The following is a 15,681-nucleotide window of genomic DNA, read 5'->3' on the forward strand; positions in this document are numbered from 1 at the left end:
AATATCAGTATGAGAACTAAAGTGAATCTAAATCTTTCTGAGAATATGTGAACTGTAGAACTAAGCTTGATCATATTGCAGTGTAGCTCTACCTTTCACATGCTGGGTGTTTTAGTCACCCCTTGGGGTACTCTTGTCTCCAACACTCTTCCAATAACAAACTATTGAATGGTTCACTGAATAATAATGATGAGCATGAAAAAGGGATTCTACGTACCATGTCACTGTGTAAGATACTTGGCAAAATATTGGGCACATCCAATTGAAAAATTTTGGCACACATCCATTTTGAAAGATTTACTCGTTCAGTGTGACACAAATAACCCTCGTTTCCAACGAGCTCATCAAGGGTATTTTTTCTACAGCGGAGGCGCGTACACAGTCGAATCTGGTGTTTTATGACATTTAAAATGTTGCAGGAGTGTATTTTCGGCACACTGTAAACCAAAAGAAAAAAGTTGAAAAGAATACACAAGCTTTATCTACACATTTAACAAAGGTGGAGTGCCAAAATAGTAAATTAGGTAAAACCAACCAAGGCAGTCAGGCAAAAAAGGAATTGTGAAAATGAATATGTTCCATGGAGTATGCCATGTGGGCGAGAACAAGACAAAACATGGTTCTTTCCCACATGGCACACTTTTTAGTTTTTACCTGGTGGAATGAGTATCTTAACTCTTGAGGGTCAGGCCCCAGGAAGCAGCTCCTGGCAAGGACCAAAAACAAATTCAAATTGTTTAGTGTAGTTTTACGGGAGCATTGTGATCACTAATATGGCAGCAACATGTTAAAAATTTTGGAGCACTGGATAACCCCTTTAACTGTGAAGTAGCAGTGGCAGATAATTAAATTACCAAAGCATAAGGAGTAGAACCATGTTCAGGCAACAGCTAATAAAACATAAAATAACAATTATGACGAGAGTAGTCAAGGTCATATACCACAAGCTGAAGACTGCACCAAGGTTCTAACAGGTAGGGTGGTGACAGTATGTTTTCATTTAAAGGGAACCAATCCATAGTATAATGCATAAAACGCTGTTAGCAGCTCTTAACAGAATTCTCTTAGCATACTTTGTGTTTCATCCTCCGTTAGGGCATATAGGATAAAACATTTTTATTTCGGCAGATGCTGCAGAGAGAGAGGCAGGAACTAGTCATTTGGGCGGAGCCGGCCTGTAATTAGTCAGTCATCCCTGTATAGCGCGCTGACACAGGGGCGTAATTACCTCTGTAGCAGCCATAACAGCTTCTATGGAGCCCACCGCATCAGTGAGCCCCATGGCGTGCTCATGCAGTACACTGGGCGCCCTGAGCTGTCATCATTTGCAGCACCAGGTGGCTGAGCAGGCCTCTCCAAATGTCCCTTCAACTGAAAACACCCCTGACAAGCGCTTGCAGTTATGTAGTTATGACTACACTTGACAGTCAGAAGGGGGCTGGGTCCAACCACAAGTTTGCTATGGGGCCCAGTCATTTCTAGTTACGCCCCTGCGCTGACAGGTGAAAGGTCATGACTAGTTATGGCCCAGATGACCAGTTTTGGCCTCTTACCCTGCAGTGTGCGTTGGAATAAAACAACAATTTTTTTCTAGGAGGACGACATACCTAGTAAAGTAGGAGAACACTTTAGCAGCTCTCTTACTAGTGATTGGTTCTCTTTAGAACAGGCTATGTATATAAGTAATGAGGCCACTTGCAAGAGTGAGGAAAGAGTCTAGTACATGAAGTCACCCAAGGACACTGCACTGCCATGAGTTCTGTGCTTAATGCTGCAGGAATGAAAAGCTCCACATCTAGCTTCAGTCTCTAAATGTTCTTATAAAACATGCTGTTGGAAATGTATGTTTGTTCAGTTGATTTGACTTGCCTCATATTCATACAAATAATTGTAATCAAAACTAAGTGAATACTTTGTTATGGAAGTGTGTGAACAAGGGATGTATATTTATTGTATCTGCAAAAGAAAATAATCAGTGACCCGAACATCGCTGCACAAACAGTATTTATTCTGGAGCTCATGCTGTGCACAGGTATTATTTCATTTGCCATAATCTTTTGTTCATTTTAATGTATTCAGATAAAAACCGACAATGTTGACAACACACAAGCTTCTATATGCAGTTTTTATTCCAGCATCTGATGAACAGTATGGCTGTAGCTCCTCTACGTAACACGCATTTATTATTGTCTATAATTATGTAGGGAAGAATTGCTATAGTCTGAAACTGTTCCCAGGCAAGGGTATAATCTGCAGTATTATTTCCTACTTTTTTTTCTACAACATTTGTCCTAAAACCTCAGCTTTGCAAACAATATTTTATTGCTCGCAGTGGCTTCGGGCATTTGTATAAGGTGTATAGGGGCTCTCCCGACCGACCACCAATAGGTGATGCAGTTGGAGATAGTGGTCAGGCATGATGTAAAATCACTGCTGAACCCCTTTGTTCTGAGGGAGATAAGCCACAAACAGATCTGTCTGGCTGTGGCTTACCCCCTCCCCATAGAGAACACAGGATCACTTGGCCATGCCAAATGTTCCTGTGTCTGAGGAGTACAGGAGCCGGGCAGGAGAGATAACTGACAGATGTAAAATCATTTGGCCATGAGTTATTGAAGGTGTATGGCCTCCTTAAGTGTCCTTAAATGTATAGTGTGATCCTGCAATCATACTCTCTTCCATCTGGCCCCTACATCTTTACCCCAAAATCAGACTATGCAGGGATTGTTTTGTATCAAAGTTAAAAAAGACAATAAAAATGCATTTGGGGAAAGAGACAATCCAGCGACAATCCTAATTTACCATCCCAGCATAAGGCTGGGGAGGGTAAACAATTGCCCTGCTTCCCCCCACACTTCCCCCAAACATTGCCACTTTCACTCCCTGCTGCTCCCTTATGTTACTGGTGGAGTCACACTGGGGTTTGAAGATGGACCAGTGGTTACTTTCCTAATGTAAGTTTCTGAGCAATTCATAGACTTACATTGGGAAAGTTTGTTCCGTTACACACAGGTACGTGAATTGGCACTGTAGTAGGCACCGTAAACAGCGGAAAAGGGCAGCTAACCTCCCTCACCATTCTTATGCTGGGAGGGTAAAGTAAGGTTGTCCCTTGAGGTCTTTTTATAGATTGGAAACTGTTGTAATTTTCCAATTGCGGCAGCTCTGGTTTCATTTTACTAGACCTCATCAAGATATGAAATCTGAGCTGTGATTGGTTGCTGTTGGCAAATTATACCAGGGTTTTGTTTTGCACAGAATTACAAATCTAGATGTAATTCTTTACCAGTCTTACAGAACCTCTGGCTCTATGGACATTACAACTTTTTCTCTACATGTCTGGATCCTATCCTCTGTCCTATCCAACCCCTTATCCTCCTGCTCCTAACTTATAGCAGGACTATGAGACATTTTGACTACTGCTTCTAGCTTCATAGGTGAAGTCTCCCTAGACTATTCCTTCTGGACTAGACTCTGATCAAGGAAGTGGTATAATGTGCAGACTTGCTGGCTGCGTAGATGGTGGTGATCACTAGCACTGGGAATCCTGAATACTTGCCCTGGACCCCCAATGCTAGTGAGCACTGCTTTCATCTGCAAGGGCGCATGTAAGTGTAAGGCAATGAGTAAGAAATCACTGGTTTCTCGCTTTGTCACTTATGCTGTAGGCCACATGCTGCATTCTTTACTTTACTTGTAGCTTTTTATTCACACTGATGTTAAAGTAAGAAAAGATGTTACCTGTGAGTCACTAAACAACTGTATCTAACTGTAAATGGGGGTAAGCAGATCATGTATATAACAGTAGCCAGGTGTCCTCCACAGGTAGATATGTGTCCCACAGTAGGTGTAGGCAGATACCCCTAGTAGGTAGCTAGGTGCCTCCACCAGAAGGTAGTTAACCCCTTGTAGGTAGTCTGGTGTATCCCAAGGTAGACAGCGCGCCTTGTAGCAAACAAAATTAAATACATCCTGCTCTTCCCTACATATTGGCAAGGCCTGCTTCTCCTTGCTGATGATAACAATGAAGTCAATTGAAGGAATGAAGTGAAATTGCTTGCAGCTTGCAGATGTAACCAGCACTCTTGCTTGCATTGGGGATTAAGGAAAGTGCCCAAGATAGCGGATACTAGTGATTGCCTGCAGTAATGTCCTGCTCTGCAGGATTGGAGGTAGCACCTGAGGTGAGTGCCTACCCTGTATACCCATGTCCCAACCCTGGGAATCCAACTCAGTCCAATCCAGCTCAAAGTACCCTAATAGTTATCAGAGTTCTGTCTTGTAATTGGCCAGTTAGGCTAGGTTCACACTGCGTTTTCAGCATCCGTTTAACGGATCCGGGTTTTTTTAACAGTCAAAAAAGTAGTGTCAACAGTACTTTATTGTGCGTAAAAAAAATGCATCCGTTTTGATCCGTTTTTTTTATAATGGAAGTCAATGGAAAAACGGATCAAAAACGGATGCGCACAAATGCGTTAAACGGGTGCTGAAAACGCAGTGTGAACCTAGCCTTACCCGTTGTCCTTTGCATGACAGACAAATTTAAGGTTCCTATTATATGACTGCAAGATGAGATTACGTAAAGTTTCGACTTCCTGTATTCGCACCTGCACCAAAAGTTTTGTTATAGGCATCTTTTACAAATTTCTCTTGATACCATAATAGAAACCCAACAGACCCCATTAAATCAATGAGATACCTCAGGTTCTGTCTGTCTACTCCATTCAGCATGTTATGGATCCCACACTACTGTTATTTAAATTATTCAGCAGAACAACTAAAAGAATGACAGTGGTACGAAGTAATCTTAATTTGTATAATTTTTATAGCGAATAATATGTTTTTGGTAAAGCTCTTCAACATTTTAGGACATCTGTTTCTTTTTGTGGATAGTGCAGAAAATCATAGGAAATGTTAGAGGTTTTTCGAAGTTCTTATATACAATTTTCCAAAGTACATACAGTATCTAATTATTTATTTTACCCATTTATTAGTGATCTCAAAAATCTATTAGCTTTATAACTTTTTCGGTATTTATACTAAATGTTATTTGTAACAAGTGAAAATGTAAAATGCCGGAATTAAATCTCTCTGTACCAAAGCCTGGCATAACAATGAAGAATTCAACTAAAATTCTCAGCTCATGCACCATGCATAGTTTTACAGGTTGAAAGGAGGGAGGGGAACTGTTTGCCATCTGTTCACACTGCACAGTAGGCAACATCAAGTATCCTTTCAGCTATGCAAAGCACAAGCTTGCTCTACAGCTATCTATGCATTTCTTCTGCCATTGTTATAAAAATTCAGTCTTTTTCATTACAGCAAAAATCAATCATCATGACTTAGATATCACTTGCGATTTGTCTTTCAAAAGTTCTTGCTTATTTCCCAGGGCCTTACTTGAGAATGCATTTTTATTGATTATTCGCTAATTTTACAAAAAGTACACAATGTGCACAAGTTATAATAATGTCTTGAGGCACAGCAGTGGTTCATGTTTCTACAAATATGACAGAACAAGCTACTTGTAAATCTCACACATGGTTTGCTCTTGAAAAACTATGAGTATTGATTTCACTTGCTGTACATGACCCCCAACTATGAGGAATGAACTATAGAGTAAATGAAAAATACAATACACAATAAATTGTTTATTACTTAATGTTCATAAAAAAAATACTCCCTTACATTTCAAAATTTTTGTATTGATAATGTTATCAAACATAAATGTTACATAAGAGAGCAATAAACATAAGCAACAACCCAGTACTGGCTTATTCAACGTCGTCTAAGGTTGTTTTCACAGTGCGTTAAGGTGCGCCCCACCAAAACATATACTGCGCAGTTACATTTTATCTGCACATTTACATTGTGCAGTTTGTCTTTAATTCAAGATAAACACATGAGTAAACTTACACTAGGGAGGAGATTTATCAAACATGGTGTAAAGTAAATCTAGCTCAGTTGCCCCTAGCAACCAATCAGATTACACCTATCATTTTCCAAAGAGTCTGTGAGGAATAAAAAGTGGAATCTGATTGGTTGCTAGGGGCAACTGAGACAGTTTCTCTTTACACCATGTTTGATAAATCTCCCCCTAGGTGTTAAGGCCGTATTACATGGCACATTTTTCCGGGGGAAGCGATTTTCCAGGGTAAGCTCCCCTCTCCTTCTCTGTTCACGGCCTATACACAAATGCACAAAATGCACAGTGAATGGGAAGGAGCAGGAGGGGCCTCCCAAACTATCCTTAGATTGTTTGAGATGGCCATTGAAGGTGGTATATATATATATATATATATATATATATATATATATATATATATAGAATACCACCTTCAATGGGCAGCTCAAACAATCTAATATCTAATATAAATTTTCCCGTATACTATATATATATATATATATATATATATATATATATATAGAAAATCACTGCGGCACTCCAAAGTAGCTTGTGTTCAAACTGTGAGGTTTATTTCTCCCACAAAGTGCATTAGCAACGTTTCAGCTCAAACAATATAAGCTTTTCTCAAGCTGTGCAACATACATGTGTATCATCAAGCTTTAAATAGTTACGAAGTGATTACTCACACACATCACATGATCAATCAATAAAGTAGTGAAAAGTGAAAAAAATACATAGATCGCATCTTGTAATTACATATATATAAAATATCATAAATGTGAGATGAGACAGAATTATCCTGTCAAAAGTAATATGTGAAAACACAGTGTCCATAGTTCACAAATATCCTTAGAATGTACAATTGAAGACAGGTGGGATGATTGCTCACCGGAAGACGTCAGTCGGCCATAGTACGGTATAAACATAAACACGAGGCGTACGTGGATCTTGGCTTGTGATGAAGATAACAGCGCATGAGCCAGATGGAACCGACCAGGTTGAATGACGTGGCTGGGTCGGATAGGCGCAGGAGCATCATGTGCATCGTGACATACCCCATATGTGAAACAAAAGGGCGGCTACGCGGGTAACCTTGGAAACCAGACGCTTCAGCCGGACTTCACAGGGGATTAACCCCTTGTAGGTTAGCGGCATTTCTTCAATCACCTTATGGGAATCATAGTGGCCAAGGAGACATGGTCCAAAGTGCGGGCGGGTTCCTGCATAGGGCTGCGCCCTCGGACCCCTGTCGCCCCCGGACAGCCCAGGGGTATCACGATTCCTATCTAGGCCTCATCCCAGGGACTGTAGTATAGCCAGAAAACTTACGCCGGCACATCCGGTTCATGAACCAAGAATCCGCATCATTGCCGCAGTCACAAACGCACAGTGTAAACAAGGGTATAACAATAAGAGATGAAATTAGGTAAATTCCGGCCAAGAAGTCAAACAGGTGAGTGTCCCACTCTGCTTTACTGAAAGTTAGTTACAAGCTGTTTTTCAGTGACAATCTCATCTTGTTCAAACTAGTTTAAATTGGCAAACCTCTTTAATAATTTCAACCTACAGTAAGTGCATGTAAATCTATGCATGATTTCATAAATATTGTATGCAATACATCAGTACCCCTTTAGGGATATATATATATATATATATATATATATATATATATATATATATTTATATATATATTGAGTTTGATGTTCCTGATTATGCATGCAACTTTCCTTTTTTAATGCAGATTTAACTAGGATTGATATTTTTAGTATGTCTCTTAAGATGCACCACAAGAAGCCCATTTATAGCAGAATGCTTTTGCCTTTGTATTTCAGACTACATTAGCAACACAAATCATTGCTCAAATGCCTGTGTTCCATAATTTTCACATTAATGAAAGACATTAAAGAATGAAAAAAGATTTACTTAGCTTAGTCAATTTAAGCCCATGGCATATTCTGATCTAATACTTTGCTCAAAATTAAAGTAACTTATGAATGCGTCTTGATGATTATTTGGTTGAAAAGACAAGCACAATATGTCAGTAAACCAGGGTTTACTGACATATTGTGCTTGTCTTTTCAACCAAATAATCATCAAGACGCATTCATAAGTTACTTTAATTTTGAGCAACAATGTCACTGGAAGATTTCTCATAATTGCAAAATATGTCTTAAAGGGAAGTTATCAAACTCGTACAAGCTTTTTTTTATCTTATGTGCACATTTACCCCTCCAAATATTCTAGTTTTACAGGTGGCATTTCTTAATACATGTTGGTTTGCGGTTTGCTGGCCAGATGAGGTTATGGCATCTGGCGTCTTCACATCCCGCTCAGCTAAACAGTGCACTGCAGCGGGACAGCGCACTGATTGGCCAAGCGGGACGTGCCGGGAACCCCCAAAGCAAGCCGGAGCGTGGAGGAGGTAATGTATACGCTCCGGCGGCCGGGGGTTAACGGGGCGGGCTGCTGACATACTCATAGCTGTAATGGTGGTGGAGACGGCACTGCTGCTGCGGTGGTGCTCGTGGTGGGATGGCGTCCCAGACGTAATGTAGAAGAAAGTCCCGGCACTTCACCAGTTCAAATAAATGCTTATTTATTATGTGCAAAACATAATTAGGTACAGGAGGACGCGTTTCGGCATATTGCCTTCATCAGCTCCATCGAGCTGATGAAGGCAATATGCCGAAACGCGTCCTCCTGTACCTAATTATGTTTTGCACATAATAAATAAGCATTTATTTGAACTGGTGAAGTGCCGGGACTTTCTTCGACATACTCATAGCGGGATGTGCATCCCACTGCAAGTTTGTCTGCCCATCCCGTCTGCGGATCTCGCTGCAAATTCGCAGCAAGAAATCCACTGCAGATTTGTTACGTGTGAAGGCACCCTTAACCCCTTCACGTCAGCCATCTGTATATATACGTTCCTATTGCACATGCCCCGTGCAGTAGGAATGTACTGAGTCATCTGAGTGAGGCACCGGAGATAATGAGAATCAGCTGCGATCCCGCAGCTGACCCCCCATTAACCCCTTAGTGACCGCCGAAACGGCGGTCACTAATGGGCCGGTGCCGCCGCTATATTTCATCTCCCCCCACCGTGAATCCACGGTGGGGGGAGATGAAATAGTTAAAATCAGACCCCAGACCAGCCCCCCTAGTGCCCCGGTATCTAACCCCCCCTCCCCGCGGCGGCCATCAGATCCAAGATGGCCGCCGCGATCACTGTGAACGGACTAATGTCTGTTCACAGTGATCTCTTTGTAAAAATGAATGAAAACCCCATGCTCTCTGCCACCGGAGGTAGCGGAGAGCATGGGGCAGTCATCGGGGACCCCCCCTGTGGGGTCCCGGTACAAGCGATCAGCGGTATATACTATATACCGCTGATCGCTTGTGCCATGTGCCGCCGGAACATTTTATCCCCTGTCACCATGAATGATTGGTGACAGGGGATAAAAAGTGAAGTCCCCCCACCCCCCCAGTCGCCCCCCACCCCCCCAGTCACCCCCGTCCCCGAGTCACCCTCCCCTACCCCATATACTCACCTGATCCTGGAGCTCCTTCCTCCTCGGTGTCCTGGCTGGTTATGAAGTGCGCATGCGCTCCACAACCAGCCAGCTCTAAAAATTTAAAGTGACAGAGACCAATTTGGTCTCTGTCACTAAACTATGATTACTGTGATAGAAAATATCACAGTAATCATAGTAATACAGTGAAAAAGAATGTGAAAAGTACAAAAAGTGACAAACATACAAAAAAAAAAACACACACTTTCTATTATAGTAATAATTGCAGTTTACTCCCAAATTACCCCTAATCCCCCCAGATTACCCGTAACTACCGCAGCTAGCCCGTAACCACCCCAGGTTGTCCGTAATCACGTCAGATTGCACGTAACCCCCCAGATTACCCGTAACCACCGCACGTTGACCGCAACCACCGCACGTTGACCGTAACCACCGCACGTTGCCCGTAACCACCGCACGTTGCCCGTAACCACCGCACACTGCCCGTAACCACCGCACGTTGCCAGTGACCCCCTCCAGATTGTCCGTAATCACCCCAGATTGCCTGTAACCACCCCAAATTACATGTACCCACCCCAGATTACCTATAAGCACTTCAGTCTATCCGTAACAATTCTAGATTGTCTGTAACCCCTCCAGGTTGCCCGTAACCACCGCAGGTTGTGCATAACCACCACAGGTTGCCCGTAATCATGCCAGATTACATGTAACCCCCCAGATTGCACGCAACCACCGCAGGTCGCGTCTGACCACCGCACGTCGCATCTGACCACCGCACCTTGCCTCTGACCACCGCACGTCGCCTCTGACCACCGCACGTCGTCTCTGACCACCGCACGTCGCCTTTGACCACCGCACGTCACCTCTGACCACCGCACGTCGCCTTTGACCACCGCACGTCGCCTCTGACCACCGCACGTCGCCACTGACCACAGCACGTCACCACTGACCACCGCACGTCGCCACTGACCACCGCACGTCACCTCTGACCACCGCACCTTGCCTCTGACCACCGCACCTTGCCTCTGACCACCGCACCTTGCCTCTAACCACCCCAAATTGCCAGTGACCCCCTCCAGATTGCCCGCAACCACGCCAGATTACAGGTACCCACCTCAGATTACCTATTAGCACTTCAGTTTATCCGTAACCACAGCAGGTTGCCTGTAACCACCCCAGATTGTCTGTAACCACCCCAGACTGTCTGTAACCACCCCACGTTGCCCGTAACCACAGCAGGTTGCCTGTAACCACCCTAGATTGTCTGTAACCACAGCAGGTTGTCCGTAACCACAGCAGGTTGTCCGTATTCACCCCAGGTTGCCTGTAACCACCCCAGGTTGCCTGTAACCACCCCAGGTTGCCGTAACCACAGCAGGTTGCCCGTGACCTCCCCATGTTGACGGTATCCACCCCAGATTACCCGTAACCACCCCAGATTACCCGTAACCACCTCAGACTGCCCGTAACCACCCCAGACTGCCCGTAACCACCTCCAAATTACCCGGAACCACCCCACATTACCTGTAATCTAATTTTTTTTATTTTATTTTAGTAACTGCGCTATTCTAATAACTATTACTAGCTACTGTTTTGCTCCAGCAAATTGGCACTCCTTCCCTTCTGAGCCCTGCTGTGTGCCCATACAGTGGTTTATGCCCACATATGGGGTACCGTTGTACTCGGGAGAACCTGCATTACAGATTTTGGGGTACGTTTTCTCTCATGTTCCTTGTGAAATTTAGAAATTTCAAACTAAACCAACATATTATTGGAAAAATTCAAGTTTTTCATTTTTACTGGCCAATTTTGAATACTTTCCTCTAATACCTGTGGGGCCAAAATGCTCATCCTACCCCAAGATGAATTCTTTGAGGGGTGTACTTTCCAAAATGGGGTGACTTTTGGGGGGGTCTATTCTGTAGACATTACAGGGGCGCTGCAAATGCACCTGGCGCTCAGAAACTTCTTCAGAAAAATCTGCACGGAAAATGCTAATTGGCGCTCCTTCCCTTCTGAGCCCGGCTGTGTGCCCATACAGTGGTTTATACCCACATATGCGGTACCGTTCTACTCAGGAGAACCTGCGTTACAGATTTTGGGTTGAATTTTCTCTCTTGTTCCTTGTGAAATTGAGAAATTTTAAACTAAAGGAACATATTATTGGAAAAATTCGAGTTTTTCATTTTTACTGTCTACTTTTGAATACTTTCCTCTTATACCTGTGGGGTCAAAATGCTCACCACACCCCAAAATGAATTATTTGAGGGGTGTACTTTCCAAAATGGGGTGACTATGGGCGAGATTTTACTCCGCTGGCACTACAGGGGCACTGCAAACGCACCTGGCGCTCAGAAACTTCTTCAGCAAAATCTGCATTGAAAAAGCTAATTGGCGCTCCTTCCCTTCTGAGCCCTGCTGTGTGCCCATACAGTGGTTTATGCCCACATATGAGGTACCTTTTTACTCAGGAGAACCTGCGTTACAGATTTTGGGGTGAATTTTCTCTCCTGTTCCTCGTGAAATGGAGAAAATTCAAACTAAAAGAACATATTATTGGAAAAATTCGAGTTTTTCATTTTTACTGTCTAATTTTGAATACTTTCCTCTAACACCTGTGGGGTCAAAATGCTCATCCTACCCCAAGATGAATTCTTTGAGGGGTGTACTTTCCAAAATGGGGTGACTTATGGGGGGGTTTCTCTCTGCTGACACTACAGGGGCACTGCAAATGCACCTGGCGCTCGGAAACTTCTTCAGCAAAATCTGCAATGGAAAAGCTAGATGGCGCTCCCTTCCTTCTGAGCCCCGCTGTGTGCCCATACAGTGGTTTACGCCCACATATGGGGTACCGTAGTACTCAAGAGAACCTGCGTTACAAATTTTGGGGTGCGTTTTCTCTCATGTTCCTTTTGAAAATGAGAAACTTTAATCTAAACGTATATATTATTGGAAAATTGTAATTTTTCATTTTTTTACGGCCTAATTGTGAATACTTTCCTCCAGCCCCTGTAGGGTTAAAATGCTCATTATACCCCTAGATTAATTCTTTAAGGTGTCTAGTTTCAAAATAGGGTCACTTATGGGGGTTTGCAGTATACAAGCCTCCTAAATCAACTTAAGAAAAGAACTGGTCCCTAAAAAAATCAGTTTTGGAAACTTTTACGAAAATGTGGTAATTTGCTGATAAATTTCTAAGCCCCGTAACACCCTAAAAAAGTAAAATATGTTTATGAAATGAAGCCAGAATAAAGAGGACATATCGGTAATGTGACTTAGTAACTAATTTATGTGATACGACTTTCTTTTTTAGAAGCAGAGAATTTCAAAGTTCATAAAATGCTAATTTTTTCAATTTTTCATGATATTTTGATGTTTTTCACAAAAAACACACAAAGTAGTGACCAAATTTTGCCACTAATATAAAGTGCCATATGTGACAAAAAAACAATCTCAGAATCGCTAGTATACGTTAAAGCATCACTGAGCTATAAGAGCATAAAGTGAGACAGGTCAGATTTAGAAAAATGAGCCTGGTCTTTTAGGTGCAAATAGGCTTGGTCTTGAAGGGGTTAATATGCAATGTCTCAATAACATTCCATGTTTTGTTCCTAGATTTTGGTAACAGTATAATCATATCAATTTATATTTATCATATTGTACACTTCTTTGCTTTTTTACAGAAGTTGCAAGGAATCAATACTTCTTACAGTGGTGCAACCATACCCAGTGAGTACAACAAAAAATAATGTTTTACTATTGATGTATGTTTACTGCAGTCAGCTTTACTGAAAGTAACAAATCCCTTTTCATATGTTGTATAATGGCTTATGGATGGTATAGTTGCTAACAATCAGTGATTTGGTGTAGTGGCTTGGGTCTATCCATGTATCACATGGATGGCTATTCTTTTGAATGGCAACATTTCTCATGTAGTAGAGCTGCAGGGTAATGAGGAGCTGATGGCAACTTCCTCCATATATCATTCAGTGTCATAGAGATATAATTTAAAATAATTTATTTACTGCACATGTTTATTCTCTATATCTATAGTCATTATGCTTTCTTATTAAATAATCACATGAATTAATATGCCGTATGTTTATGTTTATCTTGTATCTTCTCTTTTCTTAAGTCACCAAAATCCGCATTTATTAGTGCAGCAAAAAAGGCAAGATTGAAGTCCAACCCAGTCAAGGTCCGGTTTTCCGAGGAAGTGATCATCAATGGGCAGGTTTCTGTAAGTATTGTCTGCTGTTATTATTTACCACATGGTTTTAGAGGAACTACTTTTTATTGGTGCTGTTCCTGCCAATATTGTTAAAGCTCACATTTTTTATTTAGACTCTCACTATCTTAGAGTATGTGAACACTGAGGAATTTCACGCAGAAAACTTTCCTCTTTAATTCCTTGCCTATTCAGCTCTGGCAGAATAGGAGCAGAATTTAAGCAAAATTTGAGCAGAATTCAAGCTGAATTTAAGCCCCCATTGACTTCTATAGGATTCCTCTAGCAGAATTCGCCCAAAGAATTGACATGTCAGGGTCGGTTCACACTACGGAATCCACGCGGATAAGGTTCCGGTGGATTCCATTGCCTGTATCCGCTCATGGCCGTGCGCGTCTTTGCTCGTGCCATAGACACCATTTTATGGCTGGGCGGATTCCGCCTTCCACCGAAAAAACTAATATGTCAATTCTTTCGGCGGATGGTGGAATTCACCCGGCTATAGAATTGAATCTATGGGACGGGTGGAGATGAGCGCCGCTGGGTGCGGGTACGTAGTGTGAACCGATCCACAGAAAGCAGATCTGTGGCAGTTAATTCTGTTTGGAAAGTCTGCAGTGTGAACAACAGAGCGGAAATTCCATTAAAAACAATGGGACATTGCTCTGTTTATATTTTACGGGAGGAATGTTAAGCGGAAATTTAGAGCAGATTCCTCATCAATTCCTCGCCTACGGAATCCACGCGGAGAAGTTCCGGCAGATTCTGCAGCTCGTCCCCGCTCAGGGCCATGCGCGTCTCCGCCCGTGCCATAGACTCCATTCTATGTACGGACGGATTCCGCCATCCATCCAAAGAATGGACCAGTTCATTCTTTGGACAGATGGCGGAATCCATCCGACCATAGAGTGGAGCCTATGGCACGGGTGGCGATGCTCCCGGCCGTGAGCAGGGGCAGGCTGCGGAAGGCTTGTTTATGCTGAAACGTCGCAAACTTGTGTGATGTTAAATCTTCACTTCTCCTTGGATGTGTTGTCTCCTTGTTTATATAATATACTATTTTGTAAGGAGCCATAATAGGACACTTGCAGAGGTTCTCACACCCTAACTGTATCTCCATAGGTTTTTTTTAAGTTGCCATACAAATTGGACTGACAAAAAGATTGTTGCATGATTCATTACAAGTTGTATGTATAGATCTTTTCTCCGCTAGCTAATTAGAAAATAGCATTCTTGTTGCTATGGCATGAAGTACATAGTACTAAGTAATATGTGGTGTGCAATTGATGTTTGGCCCAACACCCTTTATTGTAACATAAAGAGTATGAGAATTTTTATATTCACATTGCTAAATTATCAAACTAGATCTACTTGTTATGTTCTGTCTAATAGCAGATGATATTTATAGCATACTCCGTGATATAATCTTAGAACAATGCCATAGCAACAAGAATAAAAAACACCAGTTTCAGATTTTATTTTACGATAAAAAATGTATTTTGCACTGTGCTACAGCTCAATTTTATTAATAGACTGTATCATAACATCTTGGCAGAAGAAAACCCAAGTCATACTTTCAATCTCTAGCTTGTCTAGTGTTCCTTATATCATAGATACTGCTATGAAAGCTCCCAAAGCAATTTCATTTCAAGTCTAAAATATTATACTCACCCTAGTCACCCTATTACATGGGTGATGCTTAGTCATAGTGTCGGCTGCTGTTTAGTTTTTCTCCATTAAGGGTAGCTTCACATGTACCGGATCCGCAGCGGATTTTACGCTGCGAGTTTGCAGTGAAATTTGCTGCGGATCCTGTAGTGTGAAGCTGAATGGGTCCCAGTGGATCCGGTATATTTTCATCCCATAATGTTATAGAATATCATGGTGTCCAGTTGGGGTTCAGCAAAGAATAAAGTCACCAGGCCCATTTGGCTTTTTTATTACACAGAAAATCTAAATAAAATGGGGCTTCACTGTGGGCCAGGAGCACCACTGTGCATGCAGAAGCTTTA

General features: G+C 42.2%; 1 protein-coding gene across 2 annotated transcripts in view; it reads left to right on the forward strand.

Annotated features, from left to right (window-relative positions):
• Positions 1-6,110: 6,110 nt before the first annotated feature.
• FRMPD4 (FERM and PDZ domain containing 4) overlaps positions 6,111-15,681 on the forward strand; it is a 43,894-nt gene continuing 34,323 nt past the window's right edge. For both annotated transcript variants that reach the window (XM_069972439.1, XM_069972440.1), the window contains exons 1-3: positions 6,111-6,154; positions 13,125-13,170; positions 13,577-13,681. In XM_069972439.1, coding sequence (XP_069828540.1) covers positions 6,120-6,154; positions 13,125-13,170; positions 13,577-13,681 — 186 coding nt within the window. In that variant the 5' untranslated portion in view covers positions 6,111-6,119. The remainder of the gene's footprint in view (positions 6,155-13,124; positions 13,171-13,576; positions 13,682-15,681) is intronic.

Source organism: Dendropsophus ebraccatus, chromosome 5 (genome assembly GCF_027789765.1).
Source record: "Dendropsophus ebraccatus isolate aDenEbr1 chromosome 5, aDenEbr1.pat, whole genome shotgun sequence".
NCBI classification, from domain to species: Eukaryota; Metazoa; Chordata; class Amphibia; order Anura; family Hylidae; genus Dendropsophus; species Dendropsophus ebraccatus.